At 39.6% G+C, this 21,255-nt stretch overlaps 2 protein-coding genes across 3 annotated transcripts in view; one reads left to right on the top strand and one right to left on the bottom strand.

Moving 5' to 3' along the window:
• The window catches only part of LOC108701889 (IQ domain-containing protein K), a 92,555-nt gene extending 90,999 nt beyond the window's left edge, over positions 1-1,556 (bottom strand). The window contains exons 1-2 of the mRNA XM_018236903.1: positions 1,460-1,556; positions 1,071-1,343 (exon numbers count right to left, since the gene is read on the bottom strand). Of these exons, the coding sequence (XP_018092392.1) occupies positions 1,071-1,343; positions 1,460-1,556 (370 nt within the window). The remainder of the gene's footprint in view (positions 1-1,070; positions 1,344-1,459) is intronic.
• knop1.L (lysine-rich nucleolar protein 1 L homeolog) lies at positions 1,152-14,158 on the top strand. 2 transcript variants are annotated; one of them, XM_018236349.2, is made up of 4 exons: positions 1,152-1,290; positions 3,921-5,286; positions 7,833-7,886; positions 13,357-14,158. In XM_018236349.2, the coding sequence occupies exons 2-4, from the start codon at positions 3,922-3,924 to the stop codon at positions 13,666-13,668; spliced, it is 1,731 nt and encodes a 576-aa protein (XP_018091838.1). In that variant the 5' UTR covers positions 1,152-1,290; position 3,921; the 3' UTR covers positions 13,669-14,158. The 2 variants fall into 2 exon arrangements, with proteins under 2 accessions (XP_018091838.1, XP_018091837.1); XM_018236348.2 differs by lacking the exon at positions 1,152-1,290 and adding an exon at positions 2,036-2,145.
• Positions 14,159-21,255: the final 7,097 nt, after the last annotated feature.

Raw genomic sequence — 21,255 nt, 5'->3', positions numbered from 1 at the left:
TATCTTGGTGTTTAATTGGTTTTCATGTATTGGGCCTCTGTGTACTTGGGATGCCAGGGCCCATTGTGAATCCCAGTCTGGACCTGATTGGCCAGATTATTGTTTTGTTTTCACAAGGCTGAAAACCGAACAGAAAGTTGAGACCCAAACAGGCCTTAGAAACACCCAGTGTTGGACTGGCCCACCGGGATACCAGGAAAAGTCCCGGTGGGCCAAGGTGTCATGTGGGCCCTCATGCTGTTATACATTTGGCATATTTCTTGGCTATTCCCAAATTCTATGAGAACAAAGAGGCTAATTAGATGAAATAATAGATTATAGTATGTATAACTAAAGAGACTAGGAGAATAGAGGTTGAGTGAGGAGAGGAATTATAATAGTACTGAGAGTGGGCCCCTGGTCTAAGATTAATTGGTGGGCCCCTAGTCAAAGGTTTTTGGGTGGGCCTCTGGTGTCCCAGTCCGACATTGGAAAAACCGAACTGTTCGGGTCAAAACCCTACTTGCGCAGGCTCACGGAGAGTTTCATCTGGGTCCACATTTAATAAGCTACAGATTTAAGGAGCCCTGGGCTGATCCATTTTACTGCAGCTCCACTAACTGCAGTGATTGTGTCCAATGAAAGCACTGGGTACATAGTAGATGAGGTTGAAAAAAGACATATCACGAGTCTGACCTCCCTCTAGTTTGTCATTTTCTGCAAGTGAAAAAACAACATAAATTGTTGAAGAAGGGTGGCTGCATATATATATATGTCCCAGAGGAGAATAATTCCTACTACTCAGCCATTCTTTCAAACTATATAATGTATCTGAGAGAGCGAGAGAGAGTATTATATATTATAGTCACCCTCCTACTGCAGTTTATAAGGACACAGCAGGCAGGGGTCATGGTAGGTCTCTCCTGCCCAATAATATACACAAGCTGTGACGTCTCTTTAGAGTGCAGTAACTACCAGTTATGTATCAGTCGAAGAACTGAGAAAATGACACTGGACTTAATTGTAAAAATGTGGTGTCGGGAAAGCTGACAGGAGGGGGTTCACTTATGATGATTGAATATGCCGAATACCTTGGCAGATCTGATCCCACAGGGTTAGAGGTCCGGATTCTCTTACACGCTCCGCAGCCATGTTCGCTTCGCGCATCACTATAGCAACCTGTAAACAATACAGTAGACTACCCAGAAGGCCACGGGAGCGTAAGCTGTGTCTGTGCGCTACTTCCGGGTGAGGCTGCTGCAGAGGAACACGTGGAGTGTGACCTAAACAGACACTGACAGTAGAAACAAGGTACGTGCTTAACAGAGACAGAGCTATAGTCAACGTATTATAAGTTCCGTAACCTCAGAATGAATGAGGGCTCTTTAAATATAAGACTTTGCTGGCCCTTATCTAATAATGAAGCGAGAACTCCAGTAATGGCAGCTAAAGCGCTGTGGGAGGATTTAGTTTAGCAAACAGCTGCACTGGACGCTCATTAACATGTGATGTATAGCTTTGTATCCTGCTATAAGTGAAAGTGTGTTCGCATTGTGGCTCTCCACTGTCTCCAGCATTTGAACCACTACTACTGTAGTATTGTGTGTCTCTGGGAGTTGTAGATCAGCAGCAGCAGTACAAGTAGAGTTGCCACCTCACCCCTTTAAAACAGAACACATATGGAATCCACAGCATGCAGGGCTAATTAGCTATTCATTTAGATGCATGGCTGCACATACGTCAGTTCAGTCTGCAGCAGGCATCTCAATGAATTGCTAATTAGCCATGCAGGCTGTGGATTCCTGGACTAGGAGTCAAAATAGTCCCTGCCATTCCAAGTACACAGAGGCCCAAACAGCCCCCTACCAGCCCACTATATGGTAACTTTCTATGCAACCATACAGACGCCCCTCTGACAGTTGCCAGAACCCACAGATTGCCAGTTTGAGCCTGTTATGCCTTCTTGTTTCATACCATCTTGCAAAGCAAGTTAGTAATTAACTAAGATGCATTCTGCAGACTGCATTGGTCTATAGACAGCCATACAGCATGCATCTAAATCAATTTCTAATTAGCCATGCAGGATGTGGATTTAATTCCAGGTGAGGTGGCAACCTAAGCTGCAGCTCTTCTTCACCTCCATATCAGCAGATGCACAATGCAAAGGTAGATGACATTTTTGAACATGTCTGATCAATAAACCAAGGTACCAAGAGACTGGTTGGGATTATCCACTTAAAATACCCAGGTCAAAAGTCTCATGAAATGGATTTTATCAGTCCAGTCCAGTATTTATATTATACTTATATTATATTTATATTGTATACTATTATATATAGTAGTCCTCAATGGAACGCACAACCAAAAGTTCAATAAATGCCTGGGTGTCAGTCCGTTTTTGTAAACAATATATAAGTCTTCTGGTGACAGCACTCTGAGGAAAGTAAATCAGAAAACAAAAAAGTTAAACTAAAGCAGGTTTATATTTTATATATATATATATATATATATATATATATATATATATATATATATATATATATATATATATATATATATATATATATATATATATATATATAAATATATATATATATATATATATACTGGTATCCATTATGTTGGTCAAGATAGATGATTAGCACTATTTATTCTGCAAGGTTTCTTAATTTTCTGAATGTCTTTTATTAGATATAAAGAAATGTGCAAGAAAATGTATACTTGAGAATAAAGGTGGATGTGTATGGTTCCAAAACCCTGCTGGATGAGGACTGCACCCACATGGATGTGGTCTTTTCCCAATGTGCCCCCATTTTCATCTGATCAGTGGCCTAGGGACCAAAAAATTAAATTATCCTGCTATGTTCCAGCCTGTTGGAGCCCAAATTTGATAAAGTTCTGCTCGTTTGGCAGTCACATCTAACCAGTAGCTCTTATAGTGTATGCTCATCTTAAAGCGGTTGTGAACCTTTAAATTAACTGTTAGTATAATGAAGAAAGTGATATTCTGAGACAATTTGCCATTTGTTTTCATTTTTTATTGTTTGCATTTATTTAGCTTTTTTATTCAGCAGATCTCCAGTTTGCAATGACAGCAATGTGGCTGCTATGGTGCAAATTACCCTAGTAACTATGCAGTGATTTAAATAAGTGACTGGAATTTGAATGAGAGAGGGACTGTAAAGAGTTAAGTTACAAAAAGTAGCAATACATTTGCAGCCTTACAGAGCATTTGTTTTAGTTGGGATAAGTGACCCCCCCATTTGAAAGCTGTAAAGTCAGAAGAAAAAGGTAAATCATTTAAAAATTATAGAGAAAATCAAATAAAGACCAGTTGAAATGATGCTTAGAATTAGCCATGGATTTATGGCTAATTACCAAGACTAGAAACAGATGCATACATTTTTTCTGTGGAGACAACAAACTACTACAGGAATCTGTCCCTCACAGTTTTTTTCTAAACAAAACGCTGTATATATGTCAGTGCCGACATACTTCACTCAAAAACAAAAAAGACCGCTCAAAGTTCACTCTCCCTATTGCTGTTCCTATCTGGTGCTCTGTCCGCAGCGTCCCCACTGCTGAGATCCACATCAACACCAAAGAAATGGACGGCACTCCGATCAAAAGGAATACAGGTTTATTACATACTCCTGCAGGGATCCTACGCCAGTGCCGTCTATTTCTTCAGTGCCAACATAGCTTTGAAGAAGGAACTGCAATGTTCTGAAAGCTTGCTGTCATTATCATCTTAGTTAGCCAATAAAGGTATCACCTTTACACCACTTTTGTTATGCTTCATATCTATATCTATACTTCCCTATAACTTTCTCAACGGGCTAACACGGTGCAAAAAAACGTTGCTTAGAATTAGTAATTCTTTAACATACTTAAAGTTAACCACCCATTTAATTCTTATCATAATGTATTTTTTTTTGTAGAATGGTAGCTGTTGATACTGACAGAATGGCAAGTCACAGTAAGTCCAAGGAAAAAAAGAAGAAAAATAAAGCAAAATTACAGGATCAGGAGGTTAATGAAACAGCCCAGGAAGAAATGCAAGATAAAGCAAAGATAAAATATAAGAAAAATAAAAACGGGCCAGATGAAGGTGACATTTCAGCTCATGCAGAAGAAAATATTTCCAAAAAAAAAAATATTTCCAAGAAAAAGAAGATAAAACATGTTAGTTCTGAGACAACTGAACAGACAGAAGAACAGGGAGACCCAGACGTTCCGGCCAGTCCAGTTGTAACAGAGAGAAAATTAACTGGCAAGATAAAGAAGAGAAAGAAGAACAAAGAGCAGTCTTCTCCGGATATAGAAACAACAGATTTGTTAAGCAGCGATAAGTCAGACCCTGTAAGTTGTGTTAATGATGTGCCTAAAATGGTAGAAAAGGAGAAAAAGAGGAAAAAGAAAATGAATTCTATCCCTGAGACAGAAACTGAATTTTCAATTAGCTTTAATATACCAGAGACTGTGAATGAAGACAATGAGGTTCCAGAACATACTAAAAAAGAAAAAAGGAAGAAGAAAAAAAGGAAAGATTTTACTGATGAAGAAATGGCAAATTTTAATAACAGCAATAAAGAAATAGAGACTGAAATGCCAGAAACCTCCCAAAAAGTTAGCAAAAAGAAAAACAGGTCTCTAGTATCTGAGAATACAGAAGCAGATGCTAATCAGACATCTGCTGAAATGATGGAACATGGCAAGCAAAAGAAAAGAAAAACAAAAATAAATGGAGAGAAGCAGGACAAAGTGGTGGGCGGTGTGAACTGTGATACTGAGCTGTCCAAAAACAAGAAGAAAAAGAAGAAAGAAGATTTTTATGATGATGAGACACAAAGCAATTCCAAACTGACTCATAATAACAATGTTGAGGTTGAGCTTCAGCCTCCCAACAGAAAGAAAAAAGGAAAAGTCTCATGTGCTGGAGATGATCATGAAGCTTCTCTAGAGATCGAAGAAGCTGATTCTGGCAATGATCCAAATGGGAATAAAATAGTCAATGGATCCAAACTTACCGGTTCCAAAAAGAAAAGAAAACACATAGAAGAGAAAAGTCACAGTCTAACCACAGCCACCTGTAGCAGTGAACATATAGAAACATCTAAACAAAAGAAGAAAAAGAAAGGGCTGGCTGATGTGACCGTTACTGTCCCAGCAGATAACACAACCATAGAAGAGGACAAAGCTGAAGTTCCTAAAAGAAAGAAGAAAAGGAAACCCGGGGACTTAGAAGTTGCAAACGAGCTTGCACAGACCAAAGATAGAAAGAAGGCAAAAATATGTGAGGAGAAGGTAAGCATGATACATATGAAAGACCGCAGTTAGTGCAGTGTGTGACAATACAAGTTCTTTGACATATGACTGATAAGAGCTCTTACACTCCTTACACTCACATACTGAGGGGGGAAATGGAGAAAAGGTTTGTGCAATAGAATATGTTCCGAGTAAGTTGATTACAATCATTCATTGATTACTTTCCTAGTCTTACCGAAAAGATGTTATGGGTTCATTGTTATTAGTCTTAAATGAGAAGGAACGGTACAATCACTGGTTGCCAAGTTGTTAGTCACCCCTCAGTGATTCTAGTTGATTACTTCCTATGCCAGTGTTCCTCATTAAAGGGATTCTGTTGTGATTTTTATGATGTTGTTTTTATTTCTAAATTATACTGTTTAAACTGCAAATAATTAACTCTACAATCTAAAATGTAATTCCTGAACCAGCAAGTGTATTTTTTTGATTTGTAATATTGGTGTGTAGGCAGTCATCTCTGCTCATTTTGCCTGGTCATGTGCTTTCAGAAAGAGCTACCAGACAGTTGTTATCTTGTCTAAGGGAGCTGCTATCTGGATACCTTCCCATTGTTCTGTTGTTGGGCTGCTGGGGGGGAAAAGGGAACGTGGTAGCGATGTGTGGGCCGGCCCGAAACCCGCGGGTGAGCTCTTCTCCTGCTCTCCCTGCCTGCAACCTAGCACTTCTGGCTTATGGTAGCAAAATTTATAGACTTGCCCCCGCCACTTTTGTGACGTCACTGCAGGGCAGGTCGGCCCGGGTCTATAAATAGAGGGGCAGCAGGCCGAGCCGGGTGCAGCTTGGGAGGGGGGCGGGTTAGGGTCGGGTGCGGGTCAAGAAATTCTCAACCCGCACATCACTAGAGGGGGAATAATATCACTCCAACTTGCAGTAAAGAGTTACTGAAGTTTATCAGAGCACAAGCCACATGACTGGCGTAGCTGGGAAACTGACAATATGTCTAGCTCCATGTCAGATTTCAAAATTAAATATAAAAAATCCTTTTGCCCTCCCTTTTCTATCATTTTTTCACTCTTTACTTATTTTTCGTTCTTAATATTATAGTCTAAAACAGAATTTGACATAATTTGCGGATACAAAATTTGTATATACTAATGCTTGAATGTACAGATGTAAGGATTTATCAGAGCAAAAGTCACATGACATACATCTGTCTTATGGAGTTAGGCAAATTTTCTGCTTAAGGCCCAGGTTTGTACTTACAAGCAGCTGTTGCTCAGGAACTCCTATCAGCACCAGATTATATCCAAGCAACAAGTGGTAACAGAAAATGTTTCATTTTAACGACCCAATATACAACTGAACATAGTGGCTGTCCAACTGCCCATGTGCTACATGACTTAGTAAAATGTACATACAGGTATGGGATCTGTTATCAGGAAACCTGATATTGAGAAAGCTCAGAATTACAGGAAGGCCATCTCCCATAGACTCCATTTTATCCAAATAATTATTTTTTTAAACATTATTTCTCAGTAGTAATAAAACAGTAGCTTGTACTTGATCCCAACTAAGATATAATTAATCCTTATTAGAGGCAAAACAATCCTATGTTTTAGTAGACATGGGGGTAAATTTATCAAAGAGTGAAGTTCTGCCACTAGAGTAAAATTCCGCAGCTGTCAATTCATTTCTATGGGATTTTGAAAGGCGTATGTATCAATGGGTGAAAGTGAAAATTCATCTTTTGATAAATACGCCTTTCAAAATCCCATAGAAATGAATGGAGAGTGGCGGAACTTCACTATTAACTTCACTTTTTGATAAATATACCCCTTAGGGTCTGGCCACACGAGCAGATTCGAGGAGATTAGTCGCCCCAGCCAAGTGTGTGCATTGCCGCATGCGCTTTTCATTTTAGCCCGGGGAAGGCAGTTCGGGGAGATTGTTGCCCCGTAGAAGAGGAGATTTGTCGCTGGGGCCATTAATCTCCCCGAATCTGCTTGTGTGGCCAGACCCTTAAGGTGTCAAGATCCAAATTACAGAAAGATCCCTTATCCAGAAAACCCCAGGTTCCTGAGCATTCTGTATAACAAGTCCCATGCCTGTACTAGCTTTGTGACCATATAGTTATGTTACCATATAGTGATAGTCATGTATTGTGGTGGGCCAGATGGATTACCCTCTGCTTTAGAATATGTTTTTCCCAGTCATTGACCCTACTGTTCATTACACACTAGAACACGAAAACAAACTCACCAGATGTGCAAGTTTTGAGATCCTAGATCCACTATAAAATGCTCCAGGACTGCACTCTTTGCTTGCTCACCTAAAAAAAGGGATAACCATGAAACTTTGTGTATGTAGAATCTCCAAGTCCCCTGCTTATATATCTTATCTAATGACATTTATTTTGTTGTCTAATATGTAGAGATGTTGGCCAGGGACCTAGGAGTGTAGCACACTCTGGACTAGTAACTATATGATGTTTTTCCTGTAAAACAGTATTGTTGCTTCAGGGACTATGTAAAACTATGATTGATTTATCTGTAGAACTAAACATACATATGATTTATTTTTAAAAGGTGCCAGAAACATCTGTGGAAGAGAAGACTACCAGCGGGCCTGGGAACACTAAGGTTATATTCCTAATGATTTATGTTGAGATGATGCTGTACTTTGTTTCTGAAACCCATGGCAGTTCTTTATTTGTCAGAGCTGGCAGGGGGTGTCCGTTTTGTTTGCTGAACTGCAGCAGAACAAAAGTGATGGTTTCTTGGGGAGAATTGACAATAAACCGTTAGCGGCATGAGGGTAGCAACAAGCTATCGTAGTTCAAAAAAAAAATAACTGTAGTACAGATATTGGATCCGTTATCCATTATCCAGAAAGCTCCGAAAGTACGGGAAGGCCATCTCCATAGACTCTAATTTAAGCAAAAATTCTATTTTAAAAAAGTGGATTTTCTTTTTCTCTGTAATATTAACACAGTACCATGCTCCTAACTATATAATGAATACTTACTGGAGGCAAAACTATACTATTGGGTTTATTTAATGGATATATTCTTTTTTTACTGCACTTAAAATATAGAGATCCAAATTACGTTATCTGGGAAAACACCAGTCCCCACGTATTCTGGATAACAGGTCCCATACCTGAACCATAGGTTGAAAATCTTTGCATCAAATATTAATTCAAATTCCTAATGAGCCGCAGGCAATATATAGCAATCTAAGTGCTGGGAAATGTAACCGTATTCTTTGGCTTTTTAGTGAAATTGGAATTGTTCACCTAGAAACCAACTTGTAGAACTGCGTTTTTTTCATGCAAAGGAAAATACTAGCAGATGCTTCTTTTTAAACACATTCTGCTTAATGGCTCCTTGCTTTCTCCCGGGGAAGTGATGTCACTCTAGGCTTTTGATACAAGTGATGTCATAGAGCAGGGAGAGAAATATGATCATATTAATTGGGGGAAATAAAAACTGTGTGTCTCTGATTAAATTATTGGCTTTGCTATCTTTGCAGCCAATGCTTAAGAGTATTATTTATGTAGTCTAAAATCTGTGTTGTGGAATAGTATCTATTCTTGGTAGCTTGCAAAGAATTTTGCAGCCGTTTGTATATACAGAAGTAAAAGTAAAAATGTGGCCTAATAATGCTGCTTTATTACTTATTTAACAAACTGTGCCTTATGAAAGGGTGCATCACACAGTTTCTGTGTATGGTGGGAAAACGAGCCGACTGATAGCAGAAGACTTGGATATCGGTCGGCTCGTTGATCGGGCTGGACGGAAGATTTTGATCAGGTGCCTTTGAAGGCACCCAAACTTAGACCATTGTTAGTGCTGAATTGTCACATACAGGTAGGGGCCAATTCATTAACTTCGAGTGAAGGAATAGAAGAAAAAAAACTTCGAATTTCGAAGTGTTTTTTTGGCTACTTCGACCATCGAATGGGCTACTTTGACCTTCAACTACAACTTCGAATCGAAGGATTCGAACTAAAAATCGCTCGACTATTCGACCATTCGATAGTCGAAGTACTGTCTCTTTAAAGTGGACCCGTCACCCAAAAAAATTATTCAAAATCCTATTTTATCACATTAGTCAAGCAAAATGAACTTTAATTACACTATATAAATTATTTGAATCTTGTTTCCTTCAGAGTGGAAACTCATAATTATAGCAAATAGGCAGGAGCCATTTTGTGGACACTGTTATTAAGACAAGTCTTGTATCATCTCAGAATCTTGTTTGTGCACCAGAATGAGGGACCTGAAGTCCATCCCCGTGCCCTGGTTACACAATTAAATGGTGAAGAGAACGGGGGAATGTTGGGAAAGCAGTTACATCTAGGAAGTGCTGAATGGAAAGTGAAAGCAATTGTCTGCCCCGCCTCTATGCGCCTCTAGAGGCGGGCAGACAATATTTGATTGACAGCTGAGATTTTTAAATGAGTTTACAACATCTATGAATGCTTTAATAAAAAATAGAAATTGGATTTCATGTTTAATTTGAAAAGGACTTTTATTATACAGATTTTTGTGTCTGGGTGACGGGTCCACTTTAAGAAAAAACTTCGACCCCTTAGTTCGCCACCTAAAAGCTACCGAACCCAATGTTAGCCTATGGGGAAGGTCCCCATAGGCTTGCCTAACTTTTTTTGGTCGAAGGATAATCCTTTGATCGTTGGATTAAAATCCTTTGAATCGTTGGATTAAAATCCTTTGACTAGTTCAATTCGAAGGATTTAATCGTTCGATCAAACGATTATTCCGTTGATCGTTCGATCGAAGTATTTTCGCAAAATCCTTCGACTTCGATATTCGAAGTTGAAGGATTTTCATTCCCAGTTGAATATCGAGGGTTAATTAACCCTCGATATTCGACCATTGATGAATTTGCCCCGTAGAATTCTATTGTTTCTATCTGTATATCTACCTGTACATCTGACGATTCAGCTCTACACGTGTGAAACGAACAATCTTTCTTGGAAAGATCTTTTCCAAGAAAGATCAAAATTGTCTATGGCCATCTTTAAGCTCCACCAAACTCTTCTTGTGTTGCCAATGTTTATTCCTTTTTCTAATATATAGGTATGGGACCTGTTATCCAGAATGCCCGAGCCCTGAGGTTTTCTGTTTTACAAGTTTTATTGAGTTTTATGTAAACAAGCAAGATTTTAACAGGAGTCCTATGTTGGACTGTGAAGCAAATTTGTACAGCTTGGGTGTTTAATGGCATGGAAAAATAACACAATGCAAATGATAAAGGATCTTTGTGTAATTTGGACCCAATTGGATTGCTTTGCCTCCAATAAGTATTAATTATTGCCTCCAATAAGGTACTGTTTAAGTATTACAGAAAATAATTTTTAAAATGTTGAATTATTTGATTAAATAATAATAATAATAATAATTTGGAACTTTCTGGATAACGAATCAGATACCTGTATCTTATCACAATGGCCTGTATTGACTTCTGGGTACCCAAGTCTTGCAGAATCGCCAAAAAATGGAATTAGCATATGACTTGTTTTAAGGGCCCTTACTCACGGGCGTTTGAAGCTGCGCTCCCCTGCGTTCCGGTTTTATGTGTTCAGCCACAGGGAAGCGCAGGACGCAATGAATTCTTTTCAATGCGGCTGTACTCACACAGACGCATGTAAGAGCGGAACGCAGGTTGGGTCGCAGCATGTTGCATTTTTCCTGCGTTCGGCGCTTCCATGCGTCTTTGTGAGTATAGCTGCATTAAAAAGAATTAATCACGTCTACTCCTGCGCTCCCCGGCGGCTGAACGCATGAAAACCGGAACGCAGGGGAGCACAGCTTCAAACGCCTGTGAGTAATGGCCCTAAGGCTGTCCAATTGGAGGGCAGTAGACCAGATGTGGCCCTCCAAGAGCTTGTTATGATCCCCAGCAAGATCTCTGTAGACCTTTTTGTATAAAATCATGTTGTGTAATAATGTAATGATAATTGTTCCACAGTATAAAATATATTGGAAAACATATATAGAACATGGAAGCTCATATCTTTGTAGCAAACCCCTGGGTATATTACAAGCTGACTGCAATTCCTATTAGTTAATGGATTACAGTGGGGAAACTGATTCAGCGCACTGAGTTTTAACCTTGCAATACCTAAACATATAGCTCTGTCACCTGCAGTCTTAATAGGACAAGGAGCTTCATCACTTCTATATTGAATATCAGCACTTTGGCAGTTTGTATTTAAACGCAAGAAGAAAGCAATTTGAATGTTAATGAAGAAGTAAATTGATCTTCCGCTTGTCTTCTCACTATCATTGAAAATGTAAATTTCTTCTTGGCTCCAAAAGGCATTGAGTTTGGGGTGGCTTGCCAAGAAGCCGTAGCAATTTGAGCAGAATCTGAACCTGATTATTAGGCAAGTGCAGAATAAAGCTAGGGAAGGTAATTATGTGGGCTCTAGGAAGTACTGCTGCGTTTGCACTGAGAGTAATTGCCCGACGTAATTCTAAAGAAAGGCGAACTGAAAAGTTGTAATTAAGTGTAGTATGGAATTAATAATGTATCTGAAAACAGTCGAAAGTTTCGTGCTGAGCCAGCATTCACTGGCAGCAGCCAAAGGACACACATAAACATGGGTTCAGCAAGCAACAGAGTCAAAGGATAATTATGTTGATAGTTTTACTTACACATGTTATACCTTCTTGCCCTGTGTATACTTCCATTTCTTTCCAGCACACAAAATCCTACTGCTACTTGCCGAAAATGTAGAATTTTATTGCAGCTTCTCCATCTTGTCATCAGCTATAACAAGCGTACATATTGGAGAATAATATTAGGATGCACCAAATACACATTAAAAAATGTTCTATAGGGTTTTGATTTGGTTCAGGCAAGCTCTTTGATTCGCTCTTGTATCGGTTATTTCCATAAGTGTGCTGGCAATTTCTGGTGGCGTCGAGGGTTCAGATTCAACTCGGTATTTCCCCAAATCTGTTAAGTAGAAATCAGGAATTTGGCTGAATACTGAGTTAGAGGATTCAGTGCATCCCTAAATAATATCACACTGTATGAACCCTAAGGGGCATGTTTACTAGCACGGGAGATAAATATTAATCAGCAATTAGATTTAAACAGTCTCCTACAAGATACACGTCAGAAAATTAGTTAATGAGCCCTATAATCTCCTGCATTTTTGTATTTTGTATCCCCATTCAGCCAATTTTCTAGAAAGCTCTGAATCACTAAAAGGTTATCCCCTATTTTAGGTGAATAATTCAAATTTTTAGAAATAATTACTATTGTCTCTGTAATAATGTAATAGATTGTACTTGATGCTACCCTAAGCTGAATGAATCCACATTGGTAGCAAAACAATCCTATTGGGTTTATTTAATGTTTTAAATGATTATTTAGCAGACTTAAACTATGACAATCCTAATAACGGAAAAATGCATTACTCCGAAAACCCCAGGTCCTGAGCCTTCTGCATAATAGATCCTATACTTGTTTTTAACCCTCTTGTTGTAGTGCTTGTTGACTTGTCCTGACCCCATGTTGTTCCAAAGCTGTTTAAGAAAGTCACGTTGGTTGCACTGCGTTGGTGCCCAGTATCCGTAAATAAACCCAAACTTGTGCCATACAGTGTGAGTGCCTTGTCCGTTTCTATAATACTTTGTAATAATTGAATTAGGTGGACTGTTTTTTGTTTTTTCCCTTTATGCATACTGGATAGCAGCCCAGAATGTATTACAAAAATTATGTAATAAAATGACAGCTAACATGAATGCCAAAAGCATTTGATAGAATAAAACAAGACAGTCTCCAGACCCCAGTGCTGTGTAATCCCTAGTCATCGAACGGTTTTAGAAAATCACCAGTTCTGGGATTTCGGTGTATAACTTAACTCTTGACACACATGGTCATAACATAATCTGTGCAGGTTTTATAAGATATATATATATATATATATATATATAAGGAAATGCATAAAATGACTGATGTATTTGATGCCATATTATGTACTTTATAATAAATACCTGAAACAGATCATACCTTTATCCACATCAATTGCTTGAGTACTAACTGCATTCTTCTTGCAATTTTTACTTTACAGGGTACCAGATTTGGACAGTGGGACACGGCTTCTTTTCAAAGCTCAGATCAACAGACAAAGTTCTTTAGACTGATGGGAGGCTTTAAGAAAGGCAATGAAAGTGCCCTCGCACCAAGCCCCAGCCAGGAAAAAGCAAACATGGCCCTGGGCAAGGCCAACGAGCAGTCATTACAGAGGAATCTGCAGGCAGAATTTGACAAAGCCCTTAACTGGAAGCAGAACAGAGGCATAGGCTTGGGATTTGAGACTGCCAAAAATAAAGCATTCTTCATTGACAAAACTGCCTCTAAGTCCATAAAGTTTGATGACTAATGCAATCCTTGCCTGCAATGTAATCCGTAATGTTTATACTGTGAAATTAGTGTCTCCCCAATGCAGAATATTCAACAAGTGGGACAGATTGTGCCCCTCAAGAGATTTGTATGCACCTCCACCCTGCCCAAGGGTTTCTTAAACTTTTTGTAAGTTATTTTATTATAATTCAGCCTGTGAACTTGTGCTGTGTTATCTTATTGTCTGCCAGCATGGAGAAAAAAAGACAGAAGCACTGCTAAATTAATCTACTTGGCAATAAGAGTTCTCACTGCATGCAAAGATGTTTTGGAGCCATAACACATGTTCATTTGCACATGTGCATTTTGAATGCCCTAAACTAGGATAACTGCGTGGGTTTTAATTCACAACAAAACACAATGTAAATTTGCATGAAAACGTGTATTCCGCTGTCCAACAGGCAATACCATTGTGAAAAACCAAGCGTGAAACTACATTAGTACCTAATAAAGTCAATATGAAAGGAAAACTTCTGGCTTAAATAAATGTATTTCATTTCATATTAGATAACAATTATTTGTACCTTAGGTTCCGCACATCAGTATTCCAGTATCTTGCACTAATCAGATAAAAAAAGAAAAAAGAGGCTGTCTGTATGGTGGGTTGTCAGACTTTACATATAGCTAAATCATCTGTATAATTAAACCAATAATTTTGGGTGGACAGTTAGATACAGGGGCATAAATGAGAACTAAACCTCTCTCCTAAAGAGAGTCCCATCCATGGGCCCTCCTCCCCGCATAGCTCACTATTTAAAAAGTGTCGTTGAATGTCGCACAGACCTCTGCATGCATAGTAGTGCAGCAGAACTCGCAGGCACCATGTTCGGATTCTCTTCTACGGAGCTTTCCAGCACAAACAGTATTCGCGAACACCAAACTGGCACATGTGCAAAAACAGGATTTTTTATACTTACCGTTAAATCTGTTTCTCTGTGATCAATAGGGGGACACAGGGACGATGGGGTTAAGCTCCACCCTCCAGGAGGCAGGACACTTACTAATAAATTTGTGGGCGTGCCTAACCGGCTTAACCCCCACACTCCAGCTTATCCAATCAGTTTGTCACAAAAAAAGCTGTAACAAGATTACGTAATAATCAAAATAATAATAACCCACGTAGAAGGTAAATCAGGGAATTATCCCGACATGACCAAACGGTCAATAAACAAAAGTTTTAGGGCGGGCCGCCCTGTGTCCCCCTATTGATCACAGAGAAACAGATTTAACGGTAAGTATAAAAAATCCTGTTTTCTCTGTCATCATAGGGGGACACAGGGACGATGGGGACTTAACAAAGCAGCCCCCAAAACAGCAGGGCGGGAAAACGAATTAACCATTACTTCAGCACAGAATGTAGCACCTTGCGCCCAAAAGATGCTTCAGCTGAAGAAAAAATATCAACTTTTATAGAATTTTGAAAAAGTATGTACAGAGGACCAGGTAGCCGCCCTGCAAATCTGGTCCAATGAGGCTGAATTACGCCAAGCCCAGGAAGCTCCGATTGCTCTTGTAGAATGAGCTCGAATTCCCTCCGGTGGAATCTTCCCTTTGGCCATGTATGCCTGTCTGATGGTCTCCTTGATCCATCTAGAAATGGTAGCTTTAGATGCAGGATGACCCTTCCTGGGCCCTGATGGTAATACGAAGAGAGTTTGAGACCGTCGAAAAGACCTTGATAAATACTCTCCCTTGAAGGATTCTCTGGCTGAGCCGCTGGAGGGCTTGAAACATCCTCTGAAATGAGCGCTGTACTCTGCCCCACTAAACAGGACTTACAGAGCGGCTCCCCCTGCCCTCGAGGCAGCTTAACATTGCAATTGGCACAGGCAAAAAATTTAATCTGCGCTGTTTTGGCAGCCTTCCCCCCTGCCCTGGTGAATAACCCCTCTGACCTACCTTCTGCCATGGAGATTGGGTAAGTAGGAGTGTGTGGGGCAGTCAGCAACCGCTTACAACTCGCTAGCACTTGCAGGAGCGGAGAAATGGACCATCCGGTGCGCAGCAGAAGCACTATGCGCAAGATGGCCGCTGGAACGCATACGCGCATGCGCACAAGTGCGCAAGATGGCCGCCGGAACGCATACGCCGCATGCGTTCCAGCGCAGCGCGATCCGGCCCTCTCCCCCCTCAGCCGTCTCCTCACTTAGACAGAAGGCGCAGCGAGCGCCCAGACACAGCATGGAGGGAAAGAACCGGCCAGTACAGGAGCACGCCCTGCACCTCTTACCAAAACAGTAAGGATAAGGGGGGGAACGGGGGGAGGGCTACCGTGCTAGGGGGGAGGCTGCCAAGCCAGACCTGTGAGGTGAGTTGTTATGCCCAAGGCAGGTACTCACCTCGTGCCCATCCCGGCCAGACCATCTGCCATCGCCAAACTTAGCAGGGATACGTCTGGGTGGTCGTTATAGCCTATAGCGGCTAGAAATGACCCCGGTGGGCGGAGAAATACTGGGACTGTACTAAGGACAAACATGCGCTGCCCAGAGTAAGACCACAGAAAGAGAGTAGTCATCCTTGACTAACATCGCTGGACGTCCATCCTCCTGGTAACAGGACACTTAAAAAACTGATTGGATAAGCTGGAGTGTGGGGGTTAAGCCGGTTAGGCACGCCCACAAATTTATTAGTAAGTGTCCTGCCTCCTGGAGGGTGGAGCTTAACCCCATCGTCCCTGTGTCCCCCTATGATGACAGAGAAAAAACCTTTGTGACGGTGGTCATTTACCGAACGTATCCGTAGAATTTCTCTGCCTATAGTTTCTTAAGTGAAGGTTTACATTTTTGGCTTTAAGGCAATTCCATGTATATAACACGACACGTGACTACAGGATTGGGTACAGAGGGTGGTTGTTAATGGTACATTCTCTACTTGGAGTAAGGTCTTAGTGGGGTCCCTCACGGATTGTATTGGGTCCACTTTTATTTAACTTGTTCATTAATGACTTAGGGGAGGGTATTTCTAAATAATGTATCAGTGTTGCAGATGACCCAAATCTATCCAGCCCAATTAATTTCATCCAAGATGTGACATGCGGGGATGTAAAAATATCCCAGCCACTAATACCCTTAATGGGACTGCACTAGGCTAATCCATAATGAAAAAGGACCTTGGAGTCCTTGTAGATGATAAACTTGTCTGTAGCAAGCAATGCCAGTCAGCAGCATCAAGGGAAAATAATGTCTTGAGCTGTATTAAAATGGGGCATAGATTTGCAGGAGGAGGGGGGGCATTCTTCCACTGTATAGAGCACTTGTAAGGCCCCATCTAGAATATGCCGTACAGTTTTGGTCTCCATCACTCAAACAGGACATTATTGTATTAGAGAGGGTACAGGGAAAGGGAACTAAGCTGGTAAAAGTTATGGAAAATCTCAGCTATGAGGAAAGACTTTTCTTTTAAAAAATGGGCTTTGCTTTGGGCAATCTCTCTCTCTCTCTCTAAAAAGCCGCAAAAGCTAGTGGCCCTCAGGCTGAAACCAAGGTTCAGGAGACGCTGATCCCAAGTAATGCTACTATACAGAGAGGTACAAGCCTTTTTATACTATGACCTGTTTTTGTAAATACATGCATTTATACAGAATTACTTATGAGACAGGGGACCAGGGAATGTGCATTGATTAATTGGCCAAATCAGTAGCACTTCCAATTAAACCATTTCAAACACATTTTAACTTAAAGAGATACTGACACCTGAAATTAAACTTTTTTTTACATCTATTATAATATTGGCTTTGCAAGCTACTTTTAACTTTGCCATAAAGTATTTGCATGATGCTTTTACATTACCTGTCTGATCCCCCATGTTCCTGTATGACGGGGCTGCCATATTTGTGCAGCAGGAGTCCGTTAGCATTAGAAACTGTAACTAACAGGCTGAGATGAAACAGTCAGGTTGTCAAAGTCAGAGTGTCAGAGAGTCAGGCTTAGGAACTTCAACTAACAATTCTATACAAAAACAAACCTCTCAGCAAAAAATGATCAACATGACCTATGGGTAACATTTAATGTACATTCATATGCTAAAATTCATTTTTTAGTGTCAGTATCACTTTAAGGTGGCCATAGATGCAAAGATCCGCTCGTTTGGCGATGTTGCCAAACGAGTGGATCTTTCCCCGATATGCCATTAACAGGCATGGCTATATCCGGGGTAATCTGATTGTTCGGCCGTATGGCTGAACGATCAGATTACGATGTGCCATGGGATCGGTCGGGTCAAAATCAAACCTGACCGATCAACCAAACGACCGATCTCCGCCGGACGAAAGATGTCGGCACACGCCACACACGATCCGAAAATCGTACGAATCTTCGATTCGTACAATAGGATCTGTGTGTCTATGGCCACCTTTAGCCTTGCAGTGCACACACAACCCCCCTTTTTTGTATTATGAGGAAAGTCTGGCCAAGTTGGGGATGTTCACGCTGGAGAAGAAGTGCTTAAGGGGTGAGATGATAACTATGTATAAATATATATATTATTAACAAGTATTTTTAGAGCACCAACATATTGCACAGTGCTCTTTCTAATACTTTATTTACCAGTAGGTCCTTCCAGCTGACAAGAGGTCACACATTAGAAGAAAGGAGGTCCCGTCTAAATATTCAGAAGGGATTCTTTTTATAGTGAGAGCTGTTAAGATGTGGAATTCTCTCCCTGAATCAGTTGTACAGGCTGATACATTAGATAGCTTTAAGAAGGGGTTGGATGGCCTTTTAGCAAGTGAAGGAATACAGGGTTATGGGAGATGGCTCATAGAACAATTTAATCCAGGGACTGGTCCAATTGGCATCTTGGAGTCAGGAAGGAATTTTCCCCCTTCTGAGCCAAATTGGAGAGACTTCAAATGTTTTTTTTTTTTTGCCTTCCTCTGGATCAACTGGCAGTTAGGCAGGTTATGGATGTGTGTCTTTTTTTAGCCACCTAACTTACTACGTTACTCCTGCTACACAGCAGCTTGTTTATATTAAACAATTGTAATAATTTTGAGGGTTTTTTTGAAGAGGAGGGGAAATAACATAATAGCACATATTTAAAGATGATTTCTGGTACGTAAGTGTGCACAGTTATTGAACATTACTCTTTTTGTTTTTAAAACACAAGAATTGACTGATTTATCACACATTGTCTGTTTGGGATAAAATAACACAAGGCTTACATTAACTGCTTTTTTTTATTAATATACACATAGAAATGCAACCACATTTGAAATTCATGATTTCAAATATGGGTTGTTTAAAGACATGTAAAATTGCTCTGAAGATATTTTTAGGTCCAACATAATATGCTGTGGAACATGAATAAAGTACCCTTTATTTACAGTGTGTATCTTCTATGGAACTGTACATGGATGAATGTAAATATTGAAATGAAGTAAATCAATTTAAGCAGATCAGTTTTAGATTAATAAAGGCATATCATAAACACCTACCTTATTTTTAACTATGCAGGGTAGCATTCTGTATTCTATTCTGATGCTCAACACAATGGCACTTAAGACAAAAGAAATGCACTGATTTTTATATTATGCCCATTAAAATAATAGATTGTAATCACATTTATTTTTAAGTAGATGCTAAGACATTGTCTCTGAGGAGATGTGCCGTGTTCACAGAGTTCAGATCATTCTGTTTGCGTAGCCTATTATACGTCTCCAGGATTGCAATAAGGGGTCACTGTAATGTAAGGGGTGTGCCTTTCTTGTTTTGTTTTTTAAACACAAGATGAAAAAATATACAGTAATAGACCAAAAAACGTCCCCCCACCCAGTCTCCAGATCTTCTAGCTTCTTAACATGTTCTCATTAAGGCAGAGCAAATCGATTCCATATGCTTATGACAATTAAAGTGTCTAAACAAATAGGTGCACAGGTCCTAGTTCCTAGTACATTAAGTACCAACTAGCATTAAACATATACTTGTGTCCCATTGGAAAGGGATGAAATAAACACAAATGCACTTTAGACCCATTACAAATTAGAACTCTATAAGAACCATAATCAGCCCAGGATCAGTGGGGCCAATGTATATATGCACAACCTGTATACATTATAAACAGGAAAGGCTTGAAATAACTCATCTGTGCTTTACTAGCTGTAGCAGAGCTAACATTCTGAGCCAGCACCACAAAAACCGTGATGCTCCATTTTAGTCTCCAATGAATGGGTCTTATTACTGTGCAGAAGGACAGCACTGTTTTATTAAGGGGGTTATTTATTAAAGGTCACGTTGACTTTTAACTGAATAAGGCAAAACTCGAATTTTCAATTTAAGAAAACTCATTTTTCGGGTTTTTTGTTTTTTTAAAAACACAATTTTTATTTTATACTTATTATACCCCGAAGCTGGAAATACCTTGAATCCGCAAATAGTCCAGCCAAATCCTTTCAAGGTCATGTAGAAGTCAATAGAGGTCCCTTAAACCATTGTAAAACGTTTGTAGCCTTCATGATGTTCGGTGGGTTTCCTCGAAGACTCTTATTAATTTGAGCGGTTTAAGGTTTTTTTCTCTGAAAACTAGGTTAATTTGAGTTTCTCATCCAGAATTCACTGATTCAAGTTTTTCCCATTGAGTTTTTTAATATCGAGTTGTGAGTTTTAGGTATAAAAAAAACCTCACAAACCTCAAAAAATCGACCTTTGATAAAAAAAAACCCTTAATTTCAAAAACCCCTACAGAAACAATTAAAAAACAGTTAATACTTTTATTAACTGCAGCTAGCAGCATGGTGGTCAAGAAGTTCAATTAGAGCCCCCGTGGGTTGGGCACTTCTTGTTTAAAGGGAAACTTTAATATTTGATATATACAACCTCAGTGGCTGACTGAACACAGTAACTCCTCACTCATAGGTATAACTGTCTGGCCATGCGCTAAAACTTCCAAAACCCTCAGAACTAAAGATACTGAGACTTGCTTAAGTTGATAATACATATAACTGGAAACAGCTTGCTCACTTCTAGGTCCTAGATTGTAAAGGAAGTCTTGATGCAAGGTCACTGAGATGACTCCATTCAGGTTCCTTACTTTTTTTCTTGATGTATTCTAAGGTCTTCATCTGTTAAATAAAAAAAAATTGAGAGAAGGTGGGAGGCATTAATGAACTACTGTATAATGACATTTACTCATATCTGTGCCACTACATTAAGAATCAAATGAATATAAAATACACAGAATATAATCTTGTGACGATTAATGTGTTAGTCTGGAATATAACATAAATTGAAATCTGCATCAGATTTCAAATGTACAAAATGTTATCTATCCAACATTTGTACTGAATTTTTACATTTCTCCTTTTAAAGAAATATATCGCAGCTCCTGTCAAAATAAAAGGTCACCAGGGTTCTGAGTATGAAAGACCTTTTCAAAGATTTCTCTAATGCCTGTGGGATTAAAAGCCCAAACTCCCTGAGATAACGCTCATGACATCAGAACTAAATGTGCTCTATGTGCAGGAGCAGAATAACTGCAATTACTTATAAATCCTTTCTTACATGTGCAATAAAAGGAACGGTAGAGCTGTTCTCTCCCCTTCACTTCACTGAATCACATTTAAAGAAAAAGG

This window comes from Xenopus laevis, chromosome 9_10L (assembly GCF_017654675.1).
Source record: "Xenopus laevis strain J_2021 chromosome 9_10L, Xenopus_laevis_v10.1, whole genome shotgun sequence".
NCBI lineage: Eukaryota > Metazoa > Chordata > Amphibia > Anura > Pipidae > Xenopus > Xenopus laevis.
This window is presented reverse-complemented; position numbering and strand designations above follow the sequence as displayed.

Bases quoted from the DNA above. Each gene is read 5' to 3' on its own strand.
- knop1.L (XM_018236348.2), top strand. The intron at 5,287-7,832 runs GTAAGCATGATA...TATTTTTAAAAG, and splicing joins CAAAAATATGTGAGGAGAAG to GTGCCAGAAACATCTGTGGA. The intron at 7,887-13,356 runs GTTATATTCCTA...TTTACTTTACAG, and splicing joins GCGGGCCTGGGAACACTAAG to GGTACCAGATTTGGACAGTG.